Source organism: Drosophila subobscura, chromosome A, assembly GCF_008121235.1.
Source record: "Drosophila subobscura isolate 14011-0131.10 chromosome A, UCBerk_Dsub_1.0, whole genome shotgun sequence".
NCBI lineage: Eukaryota > Metazoa > Arthropoda > Insecta > Diptera > Drosophilidae > Drosophila > Drosophila subobscura.
In genome coordinates, this window is record NC_048530.1 from 10,271,923 (window position 1) to 10,297,018 (window position 25,096).

The window sequence follows — 25,096 nt, forward strand, 5'->3', positions numbered from 1 at the left end:
ACCTAAAACTGGCTGCCTAATCAGTATAGTGGATCGGCTCCCATTGGCTTCGGCTCTTGGTGAGAGAGCCTTCGGCTGAGAGAATTTGGCGTTGGCTCTCTTGAACATTGAACCCAAAGCGACTCTCGCAAAAACAAAGTTTTGTTTCCTCTTGAAGTCTGCTTCGCAATTTCATGTGTGCGGTGACACATACATATGTACATACATACATGATGGCAATGCGTGTATCCATTCTCGACTTCAATTTTTAGCGTTTGAGCAGACGTTTGGCATTTTCCTGTTGTTCTGAGATCACATACCCTTTCTTTCAAACTTGCGACTTTATGAAGCAGCTTGCCCCAAATAAAAATAAATTGATTTTGTGTATCCCCTCTATGCTCATATATTTCTTAAGTACATTTAGGACGAAAGGGATAAACGGTTATAAACATCTATCTATTATTATACATATAACAACAATTGACTTGGCGTTGCAAATATTTTCCATTAGAGTATTCAGCGTACACTGTGTGAATAAACAGAGTTATAAGTGGAGTCATGGCAGCTGTGCCGAAAAAGAATTTATTTGTTTGTCTTTTCAAGTCGCTTTCGCAGTCTCGTGTGTGTCTATCTATGTTTATTCACACAGTGTACGCTGAATACTCTAATGGAAAATATTTGCAACGCCAAGTCAATTGTTGTTATATGTATAATAATAGATAGATGTTTATAACCGTTTATCCCTTTCGTCCTAAATGTACTTAAGAAATATATGAGCATAGAGGGGATACACAAAATCAATTTATTTTTATTTGGGGCAAGCTGCTTCATAAAGTCGCAAGTTTGAAAGAAAGGGTATGTGATCTCAGAACAACAGGAAAATGCCAAACGTCTGCTCAAACGCTAAAAATTGAAGTCGAGAATGGATACACGCATTGCCATCATGTATGTATGTACATATGTATGTGTCACCGCACACATGAAATTGCGAAGCAGACTTCAAGAGGAAACAAAACTTTGTTTTTGCGAGAGTCGCTTTGGGTTCAATGTTCAAGAGAGCCAACGCCAAATTCTCTCAGCCGAAGGCTCTCTCACCAAGAGCCGAAGCCAATGGGAGCCGATCCACTATACTGATTAGGCAGCCAGTTTTAGGTCACTCTGACCACTCTATGAGTTGTTTGCTTAGTGATAGTAGACTCTCAGCTTCATAGAAGCTAAACGTCACCGCTGAATGTGCGTCTGTGAAACGTAAGAGAGAGTCGAAATAGACCGTCAGAGTCAAAAATATACTTTTCCCATGACTTTATTGAAAATTAAATCATTTTACTGAAATTAATCAAATAATTATTTATTATTTGCGGTCTTATGGCAATAATGGACATTTGGCGAACAGCATTATTGGCAAATCCCAACTGCATTCTGAATTCAATTACCAGCACATTATTTTAGTGTTTTATTTTCAGTTTAAATTTCAAACTGCCACTGCAAATAACATGTTTACAAAACACGGATGATTCGTATGCCTGTGTTAGGCAAACACAAACAAAATATATAGCAAATTCCAGACAATCATTTTTCACGGTGCTGGAGACAGACCTTAATGGTAACAAATTTAGCCATGCGACATTTCTTATCGGTTTCTTACGAATATCATCAGTTTTCAGTGCTGTTTGACGCAAATTCTAAGCTCTATGGCCGATAGCTATCGATAGGAAAGGTTGTCGATAGTTCCCATCACTACGACTAGCCTAGCCTATCCATGGTTTTTTTTTGTATCCAAATACAACCGTAAAATAAGTTTAAACAAATCATATAGACATAAGTTTCAGTTTTTTCGTTTGGTGTATCAGTAATTTATTTTTTAAGTGCGCATTCAATAAGAAAATGTCATCGCGAAGGTAAATCCAATAAGAAATACGACAATATACTCACACACACCCTCCCGCTCTCACGCATTCACTGACGAGTGTGCATGGCATATGTACACACGTTACCCTCGCCGTCTCCACCGCCCAGGAACCAACACATTCGTTCACAGGCACGCTCGAACACATACACGGAACACGCTCCCAACTGGCCTATTTACATATGTATAAGTATATACAAAAGACAAAACGAAGCAGAAACAATTTTTTTAGTTAAAAAGTGCAACAAAGTGCAAAGGAATTGCTTCTCGCCCCATCATCACTACTGGGAACGAAGCAGGCCAGCATAATAAACTGTTACCCTTACAGCTGTTGATGGGGCGAGCCCATGATGCCACTATATAAGGTGGACTCGTCGGAAAAGTGCTCTAAAATCTATGCTGTTTGTAAGTGCGAGTGAAAGGGGTCTGCGTAGTAAATGTGACTGATACGAAACTATCGTGTGATAATTAACCCTATGATGGCATGGGGTTTAAAGTTGCCCATTACAATAAAAAGAGAATAGGCTAGTCGATTTTTCTAAAAAATATTTAAAATTTTCTTGCTGCAAATATTGAAAAATCATTTTCAGCGCGCATACGCTTAATACTGGGGGTTAATATGACACTCAAAATTAATAGAGCCGAACACACCCGAACGCCACCCGATGAGACCACCTTGTATAGTTGTATCATGGGCTGGCCCAGGTATGACACGGTTTGGGGTACCGAATCGAATCAAATCGCTTCTTAGGCGAGATTGAGGCAGGGAATGAGAATGCGGTTTGATGGAATGGCATGTACAAATGTACTCACAATATTATTCAGGATATGCACGATCAGTAGTAAATAATTAAATCCATGACTATATTAATATGATGATCCCTTGTTTGCCTGCATAGATGGTTCCACCCAACGATATCTGGCATCGAAGCTGAGAAATTACTACAGGAAGAAGGTTTTGATGGTTCGTTTCTTGCACGTCTATCCTCCTCAAATCCGGGCGCCTTTACGCTGTCCGTTCGCCGTGGCAACGAAGTTACACACATCAAAATCCAAAATAATGGCGACTTCTTTGATCTCTATGGCGGTAAGTGGGCCTCCCTAATACCACAAGAATCTTCTAACCTTCCCCGACCTTTCAGGTGAAAAGTTTGCTACACTGCCGGAACTGGTACAATATTATATGGAGAATGGGGAGCTGAAGGAGAAGAACGGCCAGGCCATTGAGCTGAAGCAGCCGCTTATATGCGCAGAGCCCACCACGGAAAGGTGAGTCCCAGTATGGTTTAATGTGTGGATCTATGCATATCTATATGTACATATGAACATATGTACATACATATGTACATAAATCTTTATTTATGTGAGAAGTTATGTACATCGATGACATTTGTAGAAAAAATTTAAAATCCGAAAAATGTAAAAGGTTACATAGATATGTAAATACAAATGTATGTATGTACATACATTGCATATGCAATTTTTTCTTTTTCTTTTCTTTTTTCAATTGCATATGCAATTTTTGAAGATAAAATAAAATTAAAAATGTATTTCCGTAGGGGATGACAATATTTATCAGATCTACGATTTGGGATTAGAATGGATTATCATATCCAGATTGAGAAAACTAATTTGCAAAGGGGGTAAGCTAAGTAAAAGAGCGTTACGTAGATGACTTACATAAAAACAAATGTTGGAAAAATGTAAATTTGAAAATAAACACCTAAGGTACAGACGTACTACTGAGTACCGGGTATTAAAGTTGTGACGAGTAAGAAGCGTCTCACAAGTCCGTCCACGTTTTTTTTTTTTTTTATTGGACTTTACAGTCTCCTGCTTTGCTCATGCTTGCTTATTGTTGTCATTCTGCCTCATGCAGTGTGCAGCTCTAGGGGAGGGTGACGAGCCAAAACGGCGTGTTGGTGTAATAATTAATGTAGATGTAGATCTCAAATGCAGAATTAATTTTAAACTCGAAAAAATTATAATGTAAAATATGTAGTACATATGTACATACGCTTTTGCATATTTATCACACTAAGGTTGCATACATAAAAAGTTGTGACGAGTACGAAGCGTCCCTATTCGTTTTTTGATGTATGCTGATGTATGTACATACATACATATGTATATCATGATCAGCATCAATAGCCTAGTAGATGTACATAGCTACTGTCCGTCCCGATGAACGCCTAGTACTCAGAGACCATAAGAGCTACAGACACCATACATATTTTGGCCCTCCCCCTTGCGTCCCCACAAAGAGCGAAAAACTTCTACATCCACAATTTTGAAGATAAGATAAAACTAAAAATGCATTTCAGTAGAGAATGGCCATATCTATCAGATCACCAAATTGGGATCACATTGGATCGTTATTATACCCAGAAATATGAATTCATTTTCAGTGAAAAATGAGTACACACTGGCTGCTGCGGTTTTCAGACATATACATATGTACATATGTACATGCATAAATACTTTTGCTCCTCCTTTCTGTTGTCATATACTACATAAAAGTACATATGTATGTATGTACATATACTGTAGGGAACAGTGTCTCGTCATTTACTGTTCATGACGTTAACAGTATTACTGCCGCTGTCCCCCCGCCCCTTTGTGACGTTTTCTGGGTCGGCTCAGCTGGCTTGGATATTTTTAAGGCGCTGCGACCTGAGTTCGTGTATTTATAGTTGCAGAAGGTTTTTTCCAGTAACACTTAAATCCGGAAATATCATTTTGATTTGCTCTCTTAAAACGTCGAATGACGTCAACTAAGATGGGTAGGGGTATTTGATGAGCTCGAATGACATTTGGTTGGGCTGTTATTGTATCTACATACATTGTACATATGTATGTATGTACATACATATGTACATATATGTATCCTCAAATGTGACCTTAAAAAATGAGATGAGAAAAATTCAAATTTCTGGTTATACCCCGTACTCAAAGAGTAAATAGGGTAAATGTATAATATAAATGGGCGAACGTACATGTACATATTTTATTCCATTGATGCTGAATAGCTGAGTTCATATCTGTCTGTCTGTCCGTCCTGTTTGACGCCTTCTTCTCAGAGACTCGTAGAGCTCAGCTCAGATCATTATTATAGCCAGAAACAAGAGATTCATTTGCAGTGGCTTCCCCAACCCCATCCAGCAGCATTGCTTATGCTTGATTGCTGTTGTCACTGTTTCTGCCTCATGCAGTGTGTGGCTCTGGGGGAGGGTGGCCAGCTGAGAAGTGTTTGGCGTGTTGGGGTGATATGTGATGTAGATGTACCACATAGATGACAGATGTAGCCATTTCTTTTATCTTCAAAATTGTAGGTTTGGAAGGTTTTCGCCCTTTTGCGGGGGGCGGAAGGGGGCTGTGCTCATTTTTGAAATATGTACACTTGTAACAGTGTGAGCATACAGAAGTCTGGATGAAAAATTTGGTGGCTCTCTGGCTCAATCGACTCGGCTATTGATGCTGATCAAGAATATGGGTTCGGAAACGTTTCCTTGTGTGCGTTACATATGTATGTATGTATGTATGTATGTACATATGTACATTCACTTTGTGCATAAATACAATATACTCTATTTACTCTTCGAGTACCGGGTATAAAAACAAGGTTACATGCATATGTACATATGTATGTATGTACGCGCCTAAATATGTTCATCCTTATATACATATGCACATAAAGAGAGAAAGAGAGGAGCCGCGAACGATAGTTATGGTCTAATGTTAATTGTTTCAGTCTGTTTATCCCCCTTCCACCCATTGACCTACAAATATTTGAATTTTAAAATATTGTATCTGTCTCTCTCGGTTTTCAAATCAAAGCCAGGCGTTGAAGGTGCTCCAGCTCTTATAGTCACTTAGAACTAAGCGACGATCAAGACGGTTTTATTGACTCGGCTACTGATGATCATGGACACATATTCTTAAAGGGGTCGGAATAGCTTTCTCTGTGCGTAACACATCCACTGAAAAACTCTTCGAGAACCGGGTATAATTCGAAAGGTTGACTTGGTTATTTCTGGAGGAAAGCGGATGTTGGGGACACTTTCTCGATGTCTCATTAGTTTTCCCCAGGGCATTTCACAATCCAATCCCCTTTCGGATTGATTCGCATTTAGTTCCCCTGATGGGGATTGATCTTGACCTTTGCTCAAATTAGAATTCCGATTGGAATGAGAATGCAAAATTATTCGACAAGGCGCTGCTGCTATTAATATTTCTCTTTACTTACTTGCTCATTTAATTGTTGCAATTACAGGTGATAATTTATAGTTTCTTCAGTTTCGCGACTTTCTTCGACTGTTTTTCTAACCTGATCAGTTGTTCGGTCTAAGCTTTCTCGGAAAAGCAAATCTGACGATCATTAATTATATTCTCAAGATTAAGCCTCGCCTACTAGGTTACTGCAACCCACAACACCCATTACCCTTCCATCCACTATCCACCCAAATTGGAAGTGCCTGAAATGCAAATTGTTTTCAATTGTCACCATTAAGACAAGCCTACAAATGGCCAACAAATTATGCCGCGCACGTTGAGCTATGGCTCCCATACTTGTATCTCAATCGCAACTCAAATGCTCCTCACTTCTACATATGTATGTATGTATGTGTATGTAAACATGTACATATGTGTGTATATTATAGGTAGCAGCACGCCGAGAATTATCAACAACAGCAATAAATAGGTACTCTATATAATAATACATACGTAAATAAAATTGATCATCAAATATACTAAAAATACTCGTAAGTCAGCTCCTCCCACACACTGTCCAGTTGTCCGCGCTCGTTCGTTTCATTCAGATCCCAGAGGGAATCTATAAACTATCCCCTATCTTAGACAGATAAGTTTAGACTCCAAACTAGCCGAGTGAAACATCCCCGTGAGTTATATGATCCGCCCGATCAAGCTGTCAGCCTCCGAGTTGACTCTGATTATATAGACGGCAAATTGCTAAATTACTCAACTGCCCAACGCAAACTGTACCTTTCTGTACATCCCCCTCACCGGAATCACATTCCCAATAAAACTAAAGTGTTTACAAAACTAAACTAAAGCTAGACTTATAACAAAAAATATATTTTGCGACTCAGTGTAGGTCGTAACGATCGCATCGAATGATTAAACCATTAGAAAAATAAGCGAATACTCAATAAATACATATGTACAGTTGTGTTCAATGAAATAGTAGTGCCGCGCCACACAATTTTCACAACTATTTTTGAGACACTTCCAGTCTTTCGAATTGAACAAGTGATACATTTTTGGAAAGCCTGAAATGTACACATTATAACCCAGAAAGAATCCTGGAACATTTGCATTCCATCTTCTTGTTTTACATGACTTTAGAAAAATACCCATGAAAAATGCTGTTCAATAAAATAGTAGTTTTTTTTTAGAAAATCGAAATAAAAAACGAAAGTGGAATTAATGCATATGTTTCATGTTTTATATGTTTCTTGAGGTTTAATATGTAGTTTTTAATCAAATTTGTTTTCACTAAGGCCCTTCTCCTACCTGGCATGTGTAAATAATATACTGCCCAAGCTTAATTAGGATCTGAGACTATAATTGTTAAACCACTTGGCCAACTTGGCTCTGGTTCACGGAATTATAATCATAATTACACATTTCACATTCCACATTAAGATTTCGTTAAGATTTTGGTCTACAGACTGAGCTAGACATGGAAAAGTGTCGACCTTTTCGGACAAAATTCCATTCCTACCGAGCTTTCTTGCGTGTTTGAGATCATTATCTTGTTGATAGATTTTTTTGTGATGCATTTTTCAATAGTAATATTACTGTATTGTATTAAAACGTTTGATTGCACACACCATCTTATGAAATACGCCAATACGAGGCTAGGAAGTAAGAGTTTATATGGGCTGTAGCTCTTAAGGGTCAACCCAACATGCCCAATGTTGTTTTTTGCTAGAATTTGGGCAGTTATCCGATATCTGTGAACGCCAAACATATTCTTTTGAGTCTTCCTTACCATATAAAACAACTTTACACTCATCTGTCAAAAGTATTTTTCGGACTGTGACACGGCCCAGTCCACCTGCCTCATGTCCTCATTTTTCAAAACATGAGTCGTGTACCCATGTGCTTTTATTCTCAAACGCGTAGCTTCCGGGGACCTCTTGCAACTAAATAATGTGTAATCAGTCGTCTATTAACTATCAAAACACTTTCAGAGCGATATAAAATTGTTTTCATAACTTTTGAGGATATTGAAGACCTTGGTCTTGCCTTCAACCATCTTCGACCATCTACTAAAAGACAATTTTTTCGCATAAAAAATCATTTTTCAGGGTGCTTCTTTTAGTTTAAACTATTTAAAATAACAGTAAAAGCACATTCAAATTAGTTTTGAATTCCATTATACCTCCTGATTTTAGTTTTTAGTCTAATTCTTCAGTCTCCCATATTGGACCGTTTAATGATTACTTCTACGCTCCAAAAACAAAAGTACCGTTACATTCAAACTTTTCTTTCATCAAAATATTCAATATATAAATTAAGCTTACTGATGGTAACTTTTTTGAATTGATTTAATTTGTTTTTTAATTTTTTTTTAATACTTGCACCTAGCACTACTATTTTATTGAACAGCATTTTTCATGGGTATTTTTCTAAAGTCATGTAAAACAAGAAGATGGAATGCAAATGTTCCAGGATTCTTTCTGGGTTATAATGTGTACATTTCAGGCTTTCCAAAAAATGTATCACTTGTTCAATTCGAAAGACTGGAAGGGTCTCAAAAATAGTTGTGAAAATTGTGTAGCGCGGCACTACTATTTCATTGAACACAACTGTACATATGCGATCATGCGAAGGGGATGTTTTTTTCACAATTTTAGTAGAGCAATACCAGGACAGCTGGATCAGCGCGCTCAGTGATAGATTTCGTCCATCAGTGTTATTGTTTCTGTTGAAAACCTATGAATACCTTACTATGAATACTACTCAATCTCTCAACTAATAGGAAACATTTGCGACCCCACAAAGTACATATTTTCTTGATCAGCATCAATGTACGAGACTGTATCTGTCTGTCCGTCTGTCCGTCTTGTTTGTCGGCTGGTTCTCAGAGACTTTAAAAGCTATAGCCACCAAATTTTGCCTGCAGACTGCTGTATGCTCACACTTACATATACCAGAGTATTTCAAAAATAAAGCCCTGCCCCCTTCACCCCCACACAAGATGGGAGAAATCTAACAACGCAATTCCGTAGATAATGACCATATCTATCAGATCACCGAATTGGGATTAGATTGGATCATTATTATAGCCAGAATGAAGAAAATAATTTGCAGTGGCTAAACCCACCCCGTGCAGCAGCAGTTATTTTTTATTTTAGTACAGATGTACCACTAAGTACCGGGTATAAAAGTTGTGGAGCGTAAGAAGCGTCTCACACGTCCCTTCTCGTTTTTGTTTTTTTTTTAATTTAGTTGTCTGCCCTCTGTGGACCTTGTCAGAGAAATTATTTGCGCTTGAGCTAAGCTTTAGCAAAACCAAAGAAAGCTCTCTGCTTTTTAATTTTTTCTTCTATACTTATCCTTATTTCACTTACAAAAAAGTTGGCTCGATATCTGTCACCAGGGCTGCGCTAAAATGACTTTATGATTTTCGTGGATATTTATGTTCATACAAATGCATACATACGTATGTATGTACATAAGTACATATATACATATATATCTACGTACATATGTTCGCTTCCAGTGAAAAACCGATGACAAAACGATGCAAAACAGCAAAACAAATGTGTCATAAAAGCTCATTCCACCCGCCATTAGAGTGGTGGAAGGAGTGTTGGAACGTGTGGAAGTTGATCTAAGATCGCACTTCTGATCGGTCGGGGGCAGTCGCACGTCGTCCAATTCTGCTGGAAAACAAAATGCGTGGCACGTCCGCTCCTCTGACGTCTTTGCTGTAAGAGAGCTAGGCCAGCGCACCAGCGGCATCTCTTTCGCTCACCAACTCAACCCCTCCCCCTACTCCTTTCTTACCAAGACGACCGTCACAATTTCATTTCCGCTCCCAAGCAACGGACTGTGCTTAAAGCTTTGTCTTACAGGCCAACAAAAATCACGAAAGTGCCATTTTTGGATTCGCATTCTCTGCTTGCCGTTCGAAGCATGTACATACATATGTACATATGTATCTATATCATATGTACATATGTATGTATAGATGTATCTTCAGAATCTGATTACGAGGAGGGTGATTCATCAAGACTGTGTAGCTAGACAGTCATCAGTCAAAAGCATACATAAGTGCGCTCCGTACTCTCTCTCTCACTCACAATGTCTGGACATCTTTCAACAAGCAAGCAAATACTTAACATACTTTGTTTTGCATATTAATAATAAAAACGAGCGTGAACGTTGGGAGGCTCTACCTTTATACCCGATACTCAGTCGGATTGTAATTGTTTTATGTATTTGATAAAATAAATTGTATACGCAATTATACGTAGGCGATGTATTTGGTATTGGAGCCGTCCTTTGTGGGACGAAAGAGGATAGGAGCCATAGGACTCTGGATACAACATTTGGTTGCTCTAGCTTTTATAATCCCTGACTTCTAGACGAGGATCTGCAACGATAGACGGGTCGACTAAGCTACATATGTACATATGTACGTATGTATATCGACTCGACTAATGTTGCTGATCAAGAATATGCCACACACTTTATGGGGTAGAAAACGCTTCCTTCTGGTTGTTACGCACATCCCGAGTATCGGGAATAAGATGCCAATAAGCAACAATTCGTAATATCAGGAAAACAAGCAGCGTCATGGGTATTGGGAGCTGTGGATAAGGTAGGGTTAGGCCGCGCAGCGAAAATTTAAATTTAAATGGGGAGATTCATTCATACGCAAGCCCGTTTACGAGCGGTTAGAACACTCAACTCAATTCAAGCGATCTCCAACTGCAAAGACAAAGAGAACCAGAGAGAGAGAGAGAGAGAGAGAGAGGTCGCAGCGTAAAGCAGCAGAGACACCTTCAAGAACGAGTCAAAAAGCTTTATACCCAGCAGCTGGAGCTTCATTCTCGAGTTGCGGTTCAACGGCTTAGCATCACACGCACAACACGCAATAAGCTGACACAATAAGTAAACGTGAAAAACTGTAAACATCGTGTTCGTTGTATAAAGATCGTTCAAGCAGTTGAGTGGATTAGCTTATTTTTGTAGTCCCAATAAAGTGTATTTGCTGCCACGAATTATGCCTTCGGCCACATTTGTCCTTGAGCATTTGATGGCGGCACAAACCCGGCTGGACGAGGCCCACAGAGAAACACCAGCAGCTCCCACATCCGCATCCACCGTTACAGCACTAGCAGTCCCCGCAACGAGCAAAGTCGATTCATATCAGAAGAAATTACTGTTGGCTTTGAGGAAAATTGTGCAATAAAACAACTCCATTCCAACACATGCACTGTTCACCTTAATCAAACTGACTTAAATAAATAATAAACAAGCTAAATAAACCAAAAAAAAAGCAAACATGAGCAAGATCAAGAACTCTAGTTTTATATCGGTGTGCAACTAGTTACATAAAGCAAGAAATGCAAATATCAATTACAAACACCCCAACAAAGTTCCAAAGTGGAAATTCGTAGTGCCTGTTTAAATATTGCAATATCGTTGTTTTTTTCCCGTGTACCTGTTTTTTTAAGTTTGTGTAAGGAAAGTGCTTAGGCTCAAAGGACGCGGCAAGATGCTGTTCAACAAATGCTTGGAAAAGCTGTCCAGCTCATTGGGAAATGTTGTTAACCAAAAATTACAAGAGAAACAAGTCTACAGCCATAATAATAACAATAATAATTTGAATAACAATAACAATAACAACATCGACAATAAGAAACGAAACTTTGAATACGAGCGGGCTATTCAGGCGCATTACGGAAGTGCTGGAAAATGCGAAGACGGCGATAGGAACAGGGAGAGGGGCAGAGATAGACTTAAGTCTAAGTCAGGCAAGGGCCGAAAGTCAAAGGCAGCCACACCACCAGCACCAGCACCAGCACCTGCCCCAACACCAGCACCAGCAACAGTAACAACGATCACAGCAAGCACTACAACGGGGAGTCGCGACTGCATGAGCCACGATGAGCTGGCCCTGATCATAAATGGCAATGAGAACAACCACCGTCAGCTAATTAGACGCCGACCGGTCTCGGCCCAGGCCTCATCCGCGCCCTCTGCTTCCACATCTACCGAGTCCCTGCACCGACTCACCCCACCATATGCGGCGGCCTCCTATCCGGCCACACCCACCTCCTGGTCGACCACACCTCCCGATTTTCCGTCGGGCTTCGGCAGTGGGACTTGCTCCGCCAGCACCCTAGCGCTGCTGGCCAACATGCGCGTCCAACTTTACGGATACACGTAAGTGCGGAAAAGGCCTGTGAAACACGATTAACTTATTTAAGGCGCGTGCGAAAGTTAATTTTAATGATTCTCAAAGTGGGGGAGGACAGAACTGAGAGATACGAACATGCAGATACCTCATAGTCTCATAGTCGATTTGGTCTATTCAAAGTAGTTTAAGCTGGATTAAAGCTAATCAAAGCGGTGTAAGACTAAGCGCTCGAAGAGGTTTGAAATGTGAAAAGCATGAAAGCATAAAAGCAGGGGCAATTCAATCAACCAATCGTTCAATGAACTTAAAAGAAAGAAAAAACGAGAAGGGACGTTTTTTACGCGTCACAACTTTTATACCCGGTACTCAGTCAGTACATCTGTACCTTAGTGGTTTTTTTTTTTCCAAATGTAACACTTGACATTTGTCATTTACATCTACATACATATGTACATCACTTCGCACGCCAACACGCTCTCCCTCCCCTGGAGCCGCACACTACACGAAGCAGAGTGTGTATGAGAGAATGTGCAAAAAATAAAAAGAGCTGCTGGACGGGGTAGGTTTTGCCACTGCAAATTAATTTCTTCATTCTTGCTATAATAATGATCCAATCTGATCCCAATTCGGTGATCTGATTAATATATGTAGTTCTTCCCGCCGGAATGGAATGGTTTCAGTGTGAGCATACAGCAATCTAAACGCAAAATTGGGGGTTCTAGCTCTTATAGTCTCTGAGAACTAGCCGTAAATCCACCTTGTGCACAAATACAATATACCCTATTTACTTTTCGAGTACCGGGTATAAAAATGGAAATCAGGATTTTAAATCAAAGAAGTCCATTAGATCTGAGAAAAGGAATAATGGAATTGAGGGAAATGAAATAAAAGTGAATTGAGGTAGGGTAGCTCATGATAGAGTTTGCACAGAACAAAGAACGGTCATCAAGCTATGTACATATGTATGTTTATGAATAAAGCAAAAATGAATGAGTGTGGCAGGAAAGATACAAGTACATATGTACATACATACATACATATGTATATTTAACCAAAGCAGTACCAATTCAGAAAAATATAAAATCAAATGCGACATTCCCTCATCTCATTCATCTGCGGATGTGGATATGTGAGCGGAGTATCAAAAGAGTCGAGACTCTTAGGGCAATCTCCCCTCATTAGCATTAACCCTAATAAGGCAGCCCATCACATTGAGTTGACGCTCAAAACAAAAACCAAAACACATAAATATCACAACGCAAATTGTCATGTGCTCAAAATTGCCACGCAAATTGAGTAAATATTTACAGACAACATTGAACAAAAACAACAAAAACAAAAACAACACACATATGTATGTACATAAGCCACAGAGAGGGGAAAAGTCGCCAATTTACAATCTAATAAGTATGTACGAGAGCTCACGGTGGAGTGGTGGAGAGGCGAATAAGTGACAGCCATTTATATTCTTACAGCTATTGAATCTGACCACATTTTTGTTTCTCGTCTTCCCTCCCCACTCTCTTATCCAATTGGATATGTTTGGGTTTCTATTTGTTCTTTTATTTAGAGTACCACATTGGATTTAGTGAGAAATGTGCTTCAAAAACGAATCAGACAGACAGTGTTAATATGAGGTTGTGCTCTATCCAAGAATCATCGGTGGAACTCTGTTGTGGAGACATCTCTTATCTATGGCTATCAAAATGTTTAGCCTGTGTCAGTAATCCGTCCCACATTCCTTTTCGCTACTTATCTTTATTTTAGTCTCGGTCTCTGACTCTCTTTGTCTTTACTTGTGGGTTATCTAAGAATGGTTGAACTCGTATATTTCCCCAGAATTTACCTATGTACTCATACATACATATATGTATATGCATGTGTACTTACTATATGCATACATACAATGTACATGCATGCCATGTGTCCTATTAAATTGTCTTATTGGTTTGTCTGGCCTATGTTTAAATTTTTATTTTTTATTTTCAAAAGATTTTGATGAGGTTATCTCGAAATTTTTGTTTTCCTGACGATAGCAATACCCGGTGCTCGAAGCGTAAAAGGGGTACATATGTAAGTACATATTTTATTTGTGGATGTATGTACATATGTATGTATGTACGTATGCATGTACATTTGTAACGCATAGAAGGAAACGTTTCCGGCCCCATAAAGAATATATGTACATACATACATATGTATGTATATACATATGTACAGATGTACATGCATATATGTGTGTATGTATGCATGCATTCTTGATCAGCATCAATACCCAACTCCTCTGATTAAAGGTTTTCATAATTGGTTTTTAAGTCAAACCTAGTCTTAGCTGTGCAGATTAGTTCGTTGGGCTGACTGGAAAATATTCTGTGGAAATGAAAGGGCTTCTAGAGAGAAAACCCACAGAAAGCTCTCCCAACCTCAAGAAGTGTGACTGCAGCTGGCATTTCTACTCCATGAACTTTTTCCGAGGCTGGCTCTTGGTTATTATAAAGGCGAGCGCACCGGAGCATTTAGAAAAGTTTTTGACTATAGCGTGCGCGAGTGCCCCTTCAGTCAGTGCCACTGTTAGAGCTGATTAAATGAAGGTAAGCCGGCTTCAGCTCGACGTCACTCTCTTGTTGCCCCTCCCAGCAGCCCGTTTCTCTGACGCCTTTCGAGGTGCGTTGGCACACTTAAAAAGTAAACCTGTGACAAAAGTCAGAAAATTATATTAAGAGCAATATATTCATACTAAGATTCACGATTTACATACTGTTTGTACGTGTGTATTTATGTGTTTTTATACCCGCTACTCGAAAAGTTAATAGGGTATATTGTATTTGTGGGCGGAACAATGTGCGTAACGCACAGAAGGAAACGTTTCCGACCCTATAAAGTGTATGTACACATATGTACATACATATATTCTTGATCAGCATCAACAGTCGAGTCGATATAGCCATGTCTATCTGTCCGTCTGTCCGTCCGTCCGTCCGTCTTGTCTGTCGCCTAGATCTCAGAGACTATAAAGCTGCGATGAACGTGTAATGCTCACAATCTCATTTCACGAATACAATCTCAATGATCAAATGATCAGAATATCAAATCGATTTAGATATTTTCGCAAATCATACGCGCGGAGCTTTTCGGCTATGGGTCTCTCGTTCTGCCCTCAGCTATGATCCACGATTCATGCCAAATGATTCAACGTGTGAACAAATCATGATTCCTCACGTACATGAAAGCTCTACGCGATTCAGACTTAGCGTCTAAACGAACCTTAAGAGCTACAGAGACGAAATTTTAGATCCAGACTTCTGTGATAACACACTGTACAAGTGCCCCACAAAGGACGAAAATCTCTGCCATCCACAATTGGGAAGATACGAGGTAACCAAAATCGCAGTTACGTAGAGAATGACCTTTTCTATCAGATCCCAAAATAAAGGTTAGATGTACTACATGTATGTACATATATACATACATACGTAAATTGATACAAACAGACATACACATACATATGTACATGCTGGTTACCGGGTATAAAAGTTGAGTCGTTTTCGAAGGCGACCCACAACGTTCCTCCTCGTTTTTTTATGTATTTAGTTATTAAATAAATATGTATATGACATCTATTTGTTGACCTTAGGCGGTGCTTTCATGAATGGCCCGAAGCTTTCCTGGCATTTAAACATTGTTGTCGTTGTCGCTTCTTATGCCACTGTAGGTGTAACTGTAAGTGATGCAAAAAGTTGAGAAATTCACTGACGTTCTTGAAGATATGTATGTTTACATACTTACATATATATCTACATAAATCAAGTACGTAGACATCTAGATATATGTATATGTACATATGTATGTATGCAGGTGCATACTACTCGTGTGCAGCTGGGTATCTGTGTCGATAGCCATTTACTCACTCGCCAGTCAGTCGGCCCGATTTAAATCAAGTTGACGGCCGTTGAAATATGGATTTTTAGTGTGTTATCGTCGCAATGCTAAAAGTAAAGATCAACAGAAATATAACTGAACAAACATGCGCAGATTAAAAGAGGATCAGATCAATCCAGAGCTTAATCATGAAAAAAGTGTTGTTCAAGTGCGCACAGTGCTACCATCGCTGTCAGCCGAGAGTAAGCTGATATTTACCATCAGCGTTAGATATACATACATAAGTATGTACATATGTACATATGTATGTAAATATATGTACATACTGTATATACATACATATACAAAATGTTTAATCCTAGTCGCAAAAGAATGAATTGACATACTATTGACATTACTACCATTGCAAAAGTGAAAACCGGAACCTGCCTGTTTATGCAAAAGATTAAGATAATACATATGTACATCGTATGTGTGTATGTATGTATATATGTAAATATGTAAACTAATAGAAACAGACGGGGCTAGAGCTATCATATCACCTTCCAACTCAGCTGACAGCTAGCTTTACGTGTATGTACCAATGTATGTACATACATATGCATTTACATTTTTATGTACATATTTATATGTATGTATATCCACACTCTTGTGTACATACATATGTACATATGTATGTATTTACTTACATGCATAAAAACATGGATCTTCATCATCTCGACCGTTTAGAGAGGTAGGAATGTTACTTAACATTGCAGTTTATTCAGGCAGTTGACGATTGGCTATTCTGTTAAAAGCTTTTAAAATATGTACATACATACAGTTGTGTTCAATGAAATAGTAGTGCCGCGCCACACAATTTTCACAACTATTTTTGAGACCCTTCCAGTCTTTCGAATTGAACAAGTGATACCTTTTTGGAAAGCCTGAAAAGTACACATTATAACCCAGAAAGAATCCTGGAACATTTGCATTCCATCTTCTTGTTTTACATGACTTTAGAAAAATACCCATGAAAAATGCTGTTCAATAAAATAGTAGTTTTTTTTTAGAAAATCGAAATAAAAAACGAAATTTGAATTAATGCATATGTTTTATGTTCTATATGTTTCTTGAGGTTTAATATGTAGTTTTTAATCAAATTTGTTTTCACTATGGCCCTTCTCCAAACTGGCATGTGTAAATAAGGTACTGTCCAAAGCTTAATTAGGATCTGAGACTATAATTGTAAAACCACTTGCCCAACTTGGCTCTAGTTGTCGGAATTATAATCATAATTACACATTTCACATTCCACAATAAGATTTCGTTGGGATTTTGGTCTACAGACTGAGCTAGACATGGAAAAGTGTCGACCTTTTCGGATAAAATTCCATTCCTAGCGAGCTTTCTTGCGTGTTTCAGATCATTATCTTGTTGATAGATTTTTTTGCGAGGCATTTTTCAATAGTAATATTACTGTATTGTATTAAAAAGTTTTATTGCACACACCACTTTATGAAATACGTCAATACAAGGCTAGGAAGTAAGAGTTTATATGGGCTGTAGCTCTTAAGGGTCAACCCAACATGCACAATGTTGTTTTTTTCTAGAATTTGGGCAGTTATCAGATATCTGTGAACGCCAAACATATTCTTTTGAATCTTCCTTACCATACAAAACAACTTTACACTCATCTGTCAAAAGTATTTTTCGGACTGTGACACGGCCCAGTCCACATGCCTCATGTCCTCATTTTTCAAAACATGAGCCGTGTACCCATGTGCTTTTATTCTCAAACTCGTAGCTTCCGGGGACCTCTTGCAACTAAATAATGTGTAATCAGTCGTGTATTAACTATCAAAACACTTTCAGAGCGATATAAAATTGTTTTCATAACTTTTGAGGATATTGAAGACCTTGGTCTTGCCTTCAACCATCTTCGACCATCTACTAAAAGACAATTTTTTCGCATAAAAAATCATTTTTCAGGGTGCTTCTTTTAGTTTAAACTATTTAATGTAACAGTAAAAGCACATTCAAATTAGTTTTGAATTCCGTTATACCTCCTGATTTTAGTTTTTAGTCTAACTCTTAAGTCTCCCATATTGGACCGTTCAATGATTACTTCTACGCTCCAAAAACAAAAGTACCGTTATATTCAAACATTTCTTTCATCAAAATATTCAATATATAAATTAAGCTTACTGATGGTAACTTTTTTGAATTGAATTAAATTGTTTTTAAATTTTTTTTTAATTTTTGCACCCAGCACTACTATTTTATTGAACAGCATTTTTCATGGGTTTTTTCTAAAGTCATGTAAAACAAGAAGATGGAATGCAAATGTTCCAGAATTCTTTCTGGGTTATAATGTGTACATTTCAGGCTTTCCAAAAAGGTATCACTTGCTCAATTCGAAAGACTAGAAGGGTCTCAAAAATAGTTGTGAAAATTGTGTGGCGCGGCACTACTATTTCATTGAACACAACTGTATGTACATATGTATGTGTGTACATATTTATCTATGTATTTATGTACATGTCACAGCACTCACTCTGCTCGGGTCGAATCAGTACAGTTCCATTGTGGTTCATGTTTCTACCATTCCGGGAGTCGAGTTTCCAAGCAGTACATGAAAACTTTGAGCTGCTTTAAATTGATTTAAACTTCCGTTTTGCAAAAAATGAATGACTTTTCATTTGTTTAATTTAAACCCGCCGCCCGAGCTTGCGTTTACTGTTGGAGGCCACCTTGAATCTGTAACAAGCTGAAAAAACAGAGCGAGATAGGGATACAGAACAAAACAGCATTGAAATGCACGGAATTGTACATATGTATGAAACTCTCTAATGTAATGTTAATTGTTTCTACATGAATTCTATTAATAGTACAGAGACAGAAACACACACACACACAGACACGCGGAAGATGAATTGATTTAGCAAGCAAAAGCAGTTAATACATATATTATGGCTAGAGGGGCGAGGGATTACATATGTACATAAACACATACATATTTATATACATTCATATGTATATTGGCGACGCTGAGCACTTCTATGCTGCCATATAGTACATAATACATGAGTAGTTGTCTCGCTCGTTGACTGGATGACATATTTTATTGTATGTACATATGTATGTATGTATGACCCCAAATTGGAAACTCCTTGAGGACAATCGATTGATGTCTTCACTTCCGTTAATACAAACGTATATGTACATACATACATATGCATGTATGTATGTACGAATGTATGTACATATTGTAGCTACAGATCTGCGTTCTACATATGTACATACATACATACATATGTACATACATACATACATATGTACATACATACATACATATTTTGCCGCCTGGTTCCTACTACGTTGTACATATGTAGCTATAGTTTCTGCTGCTGTCGGAGGTGTTAGTATTTTCCGCATTTGCACCCCTCTTATAAAGGCGAGAGTATAGTTTGTAATTGCTATTCGAGCGCGCACGTATATATGTACATATATATATATATATACATATATATATATATGTATGTACATACATGTATGTAGTCGCTGGTCAGGCACTCCGTGAAGCTGGCACGCTAAAACAGTCAAACAATCAGACTCTCAGTCAGTTAGTGGCTCAGCCGAGTCGGAGCAGTGGATGCGACATTCCTAAGTAAATATATGTACTATGTATTTAGTTAGAGCACGCGCATATTCTGATTCTCCGATCCTAATAATGATAAATATACATATGTACATATGTACATACATACATACATACATAATCATTGAATTTGTCGCTTGTTTGTCGTTTCAGATGGTTTCACGGAAATCTTTCTGGCAAAGAAGCGGAAAAATTGATACTGGAGCGGGGCAAGAATGGTTCTTTTCTTGTCCGTGAATCTCAAAGCAAACCTGGTGATTTCGTTCTCTCCGTTCGAACGGACGACAAAGTAACACATGTCATGATTCGATGGCAGGTATGTTACGTACATTTGTATTCACATACATCCATACATACATACATATGTATGTATGTATGTACATATGCGGTATGAACGGGAGTCTGGCTCCGGGGACCCCCACTCTCCACACTGGTGGCAATTCCGGCTGCCTAGCTGGGCTATTGAAACAGAAGCACTCCGGAGAAACGACTTTCGTGGGGTATATACATATGTACATATGTACATCGTAAAACTATTTCATATATTTACATGCATACTTATGTACATACATATTTATGTATGTATGTATGCATTTTAAATGGATATGTACATATGTATGAATGTATGTATGTCCATTTTTTAAAAAACGAGGAGGGAATATATGTACATATGTATGTACTTACATATACATACATATGTACATATGTATACTTATTGGCGTCGAAAACGTGTGCTATGTAACGCATCCACTTTCACGCACAAATACAGTATACCCTATGTAGTCTTCGAGTACCGGGTATAAAAAACCAAAAACCCCCCTGGCTGCTATTGTCTCCGCGCTGTTGTAATTATTCCATTTACATGCGAAATTGGCCTTTTCATATATGTATGTATGTATTCGCCATTTTTGCCATTTTTTCTGTTCGACATTGCAGTCACGTTTGGGTTTATATTAGCCAATACTTTCATGACGTTGCACTGAATTCATTGCTTCATCCCCTGTTTTGCAGGACAAGAAGTACGACGTGGGCGGAGGGGAATCTTTTGGAACACTCTCGGAGCTGATCGAGCACTACAAGCGTAATCCAATGGTGGAGACGTGCGGAACGGTGGTGCACCTGCGGCAGCCCTTCAACGCCACCCGCATCACGGCAGCCGGAATCAATGCCCGTGTGGAACAGTTGGTCAAGGTGAGTCCTGGTTAGCAGCTGAGGAGAATGCATCATAAACACATACATACACATGTACATACATACATATGTACATACATACATATGTAAATATTTATGGAGATATTTTTGAACCTGCAGGGCGGCTTCTGGGAGGAGTTTGAGTCTCTGCAGCAGGACAGTCGGAACACTTTCTCCCGAAACGAGGGCTACAAATCGGAGAACCGGCTGAAGAACCGCTACCGCAACATATTGCCATGTAAGTGCACATTCAATAAATTCCCCCTCTGAATAATAATTTAAAACTCGTTCTGTCCATCCCACAGATGATCACACGAGGGTGAAGCTGCTGGACGTCGAGCACAGCGTGGCTGGGGCGGAGTACATCAATGCCAACTACATCCGATTACCTACTGACGGCGACCTGAACAACATGAGCAGCTCATCGGAGAGCCTCAATAGCTCGGTTCCTTCGTGCCCCGCTTGCACTGCCGCCCAGACACAGCGCAGCTGCCCTAACTGCCAACTGCTGAACAAGACCTGCGTCCAGTGCGCAGTCAAGTCCGCCACGCTGCCCTACACCAACTGCGCCACCTGCACCCGAAAATCCGACTCCCTCAACAAGCACAAGCGTAACGAGTCCTCGCCCCTCTCCGCCAACGGCATTGGGGGGAGTTGCGGCATGAACGGGAGTCCGGCTCCGGCTCCGGGGACCCCCACTCTCCAGACTGGTGGCAATTCCGGCTGCCTAGCTGGGCTATTGAAACAGAAGCACTCCGGAGAAACGACTTACGTGGGATCTATGACGATAGGGGAGCGGGAGAGGGAAAGGGAGCGCGAGCGGGAGATTTTAAAGACGTATATCGCCACACAGGGGTGCCTGCTGACGCAGCAGGTGAACACGGTGACGGACTTTTGGAACATGGTGTGCCAGGAGAACACGCGCGTCATTGTAATGACCACCAAGGAGTACGAGCGCGGCAAAGAAAAGTGCGCCCGCTACTGGCCGGACGAGGGCAAGTGCGAGCAGTTCGGGTCCGCGCGCATTCAGTGCGTCTCGGAGAACTCCACCAGCGACTACACGCTTCGCGAGTTCCTCGTGTCCTGGCGGGAGCAGCCACAGCGGCGCATCTACCACTACCACTTCCAGGTCTGGCCCGACCACGGTGTCCCAGCAGACCCTGGCTGTGTTCTCAACTTTCTGCAGGACGTCAATACGAAGCAGAGCAATCTGGCCCAGGCCGGCGAAAAGCCGGTAAGTAAAATAAGCAACTATTCATGAAGATACACAGCTATGTATATCACTCTCGCTATCTCTCTCTTCGGCAGGGTCCCATCTGTGTACACTGCTCGGCGGGCATCGGACGCACGGGTACCTTCATCGTGATCGACATGATACTGGATCAGATCGTGCGTAACGGTAAGCCATATACATGGATATTGCCCTTCAGCAAGGCCACAACTAATTCCGTTTGCATGCCTCTATACCCAGGACTGGACACAGAAATAGACATCCAGCGCACCATTCAAATGGTGCGGTCCCAGCGATCGGGCCTGGTCCAGACGGAGGCGCAGTACAAGTTCGTTTACTACGCGGTGCAGCACTACATCCAGACGCTGATCGCCCGCAAGCGGGCCGAGGAGCAGAGCCTCCAGGTCGGCCGGGAGTACACCAACATCAAGTGAGTGTCCATGAAGCTGGAGCATAAATCCGGTGAACATTTACTAAAGAGAATCTCTCTCCTTATTGATCCAGGTACACGGGGGAGATTGGCAACGATTCACAAAGATCTCCATTACCCCCAGCGCTATCTAGCATAAGCTTAGTGGCCAGCAAAGCACCAACGACGCCTGGAGTGGGAGCAGGATCAGGAGCTGCTCTGATGCCGACAGCGGAGCCACTGGGCATGACGATAGGCATTGGTATGGCCGGAAACAAACACGTCTCCAAGCAGCAGCCCCCGCTGCCGGTATCGGTCAGCCACCACAACAACAACAACAACAGCAGCAGCAGCAGCAGTGGCAGTGGCAGTGGGAGCGGCACCGGCAGTGGAAGCAGCAGCATCTGCAGCAGCGGTAACAGCAGCAACGGCAACCTGAATGGCCTACTGGGCGGCCTCGGAATAGGCCTGCGCAAGTCGCACTTTTACAGCGAATCGCTGAAGCAGCAGCAACACCAACGCGACGAGCAGGCGTCAGCAAAATACAAAAACATTCCCAAAGACATGATCGGACCACGCCAGCCGAACCATGTGTCTTCCTATACCGCTGCGTCTCAGGCTCATTCGGCACCTGTGTCCGCGTCGCTGTCCGGAACTGCGCCACCGACGCCGCCGCCGCGAAAAACATGACAAATGAATTTCTGAATCCTCGTGCCCGGAAAATCGTAAATGCTATCGCAATAGACAGCCAAAAACGAACGTCACCAATCGAAGACCGCTGATAGCGTCCTACGCCCGCACCAACCCACACAAGACGCGCACAGAATGTCGCCCCCCACCCCCTTTTAATCGTTTTACTAATGTACGTACACTAGTGTGTGTGTGTTGATTTTTTTTGTAATATTTTTAAGTTTATATAGTTTTTTTTTAATTCGTGTGTAATTATTAGTTATATTTGTATGTATGTTTGTATGTATTTCTATTTAATTTTCTCGCCCTACGTTGTAAGTGTCCCTGCCCCCACACCCCCTTTCCCATTAAAAACTGATGTCCTCAAAAAATTACTTTCCTGCACAGTAAAATCCCCGTCCCTGAGAAGGCATATTTATGTAGTAGATGTTTAAGAGGAACAAGAAAAGAAACTCCAATTTCGAGGTATGTATGTATGTACATGTGTATGTGCATACATATGTACAAATGTACATGCAAATTGAAATATGTACATATGTATGTATGTATGTACGAAGAGAGAATCGCAAAGTAGGCCAACAAAGAAGAAAATGATGCACGTTTTAAGTGTTCAAAAATCAAAAGGAACAAAAAAAAAAAATAGGAATAACATTATGTATGCATGTACATAAATATGTATGTATGTACATATGTATGTGTGTAACAACAACAAAACAAAGGAAAAGAAGAAGCGTTGATTGTGATTTCAGTGAGAACTGGCGAGAGCCGGCTTGAACAGATGCCAACAAATTAGAGACCAGGGGGAGTATACGCCGTAGTAATATGAAAGCCAAGCAAACATTGCTCCTTCTGTTATAGCATCGCATCGTCCCTAGCCTAAGTTTATTTTGCATAGCAACAGCTTGATAGCTCTATGTATGTATTTACATATGTATGTATGTGTTTCTGTATATATGTAGTTTATCCACCCTGTATCCCTCACCTTACAATCACACCCACACCCACACTAACAGCTATATATGTATGTACATACATACATATATCCGCATCTCCTTCTATTACTGTTTGCGATTTAGTTAATATTGGAGCCCTCTTGGCGTATTTTACAATTGTATATCTAATAGATCCAGTATATTTTGCTTAGCAACACCTTAATATACAAGTTGTATGTGCATATGTATGTACATATATATAGAATTCATATTCATACATACATACATATGTACATATGTGACGAGAATGTGTTTCAAACCGAATGACTCACCTTAGGGTGTTCTAGTTAAGAACTTTTATTCAACGCATCTTACCTTTGATATCGGTTAAGCGGATAAGGTCCGAATGTGCAAATACCTTTAATGCATACAGATGCAAAAATGCAAAACATATAATATAATAATATTTGTTACACGGCAACTTCCTAGAAGACAAATTTGAATTAACTTGCACGTTTTAGCAACAACTAAATCGCTGCGGAGGAATCTTAGCCAGAAAATGATTAAATATCGCATCGCAGCTAACCTTGCCTGTAATTACCTAATTCGATCATATCCTAATTTTTATATTTTTATCAATTTTTCTGTTACGAACACTTTTTGTTTTTCTATCAATGCAGCGGGTAAGCTGGACACTGCTTCCCTTATCTGAATTTAGCATAAATATAAACAAAATACCATCAGTTTTTCCAGCGCCATTTGTTTGACAATTTTCGTGTGCACACATATGCATAGATGAAATTTTGTATTAGTTTTTAGCGTAAAGCACTAGTTGAG

The 25,096-nt window shown here is 39.9% G+C and overlaps 1 protein-coding gene across 2 annotated transcripts; it reads left to right on the plus strand.

The window, feature by feature from the left end:
• Positions 1–1,704: 1,704 nt before the first annotated feature.
• Positions 1,705–23,710, plus strand: LOC117897529 (tyrosine-protein phosphatase corkscrew). 2 transcript variants are annotated; one of them, XM_034806460.1, is made up of 10 exons: positions 1,705–1,877; positions 2,785–2,972; positions 3,028–3,154; positions 19,960–20,122; positions 20,818–20,997; positions 21,118–21,235; positions 21,303–22,231; positions 22,306–22,396; positions 22,469–22,658; positions 22,733–23,710. In XM_034806460.1, exons 1-10 carry the CDS (start codon positions 1,864–1,866, stop codon positions 23,325–23,327), a joined length of 2,595 nt encoding a protein of 864 aa, XP_034662351.1. In that variant the 5' UTR covers positions 1,705–1,863; the 3' UTR covers positions 23,328–23,710. The 2 variants fall into 2 exon arrangements, with proteins under 2 accessions (XP_034662351.1, XP_034662343.1); XM_034806452.1 differs by lacking the exons at positions 1,705–1,877; positions 2,785–2,972; positions 3,028–3,154 and adding an exon at positions 11,427–12,313.
• Positions 23,711–25,096: the final 1,386 nt, after the last annotated feature.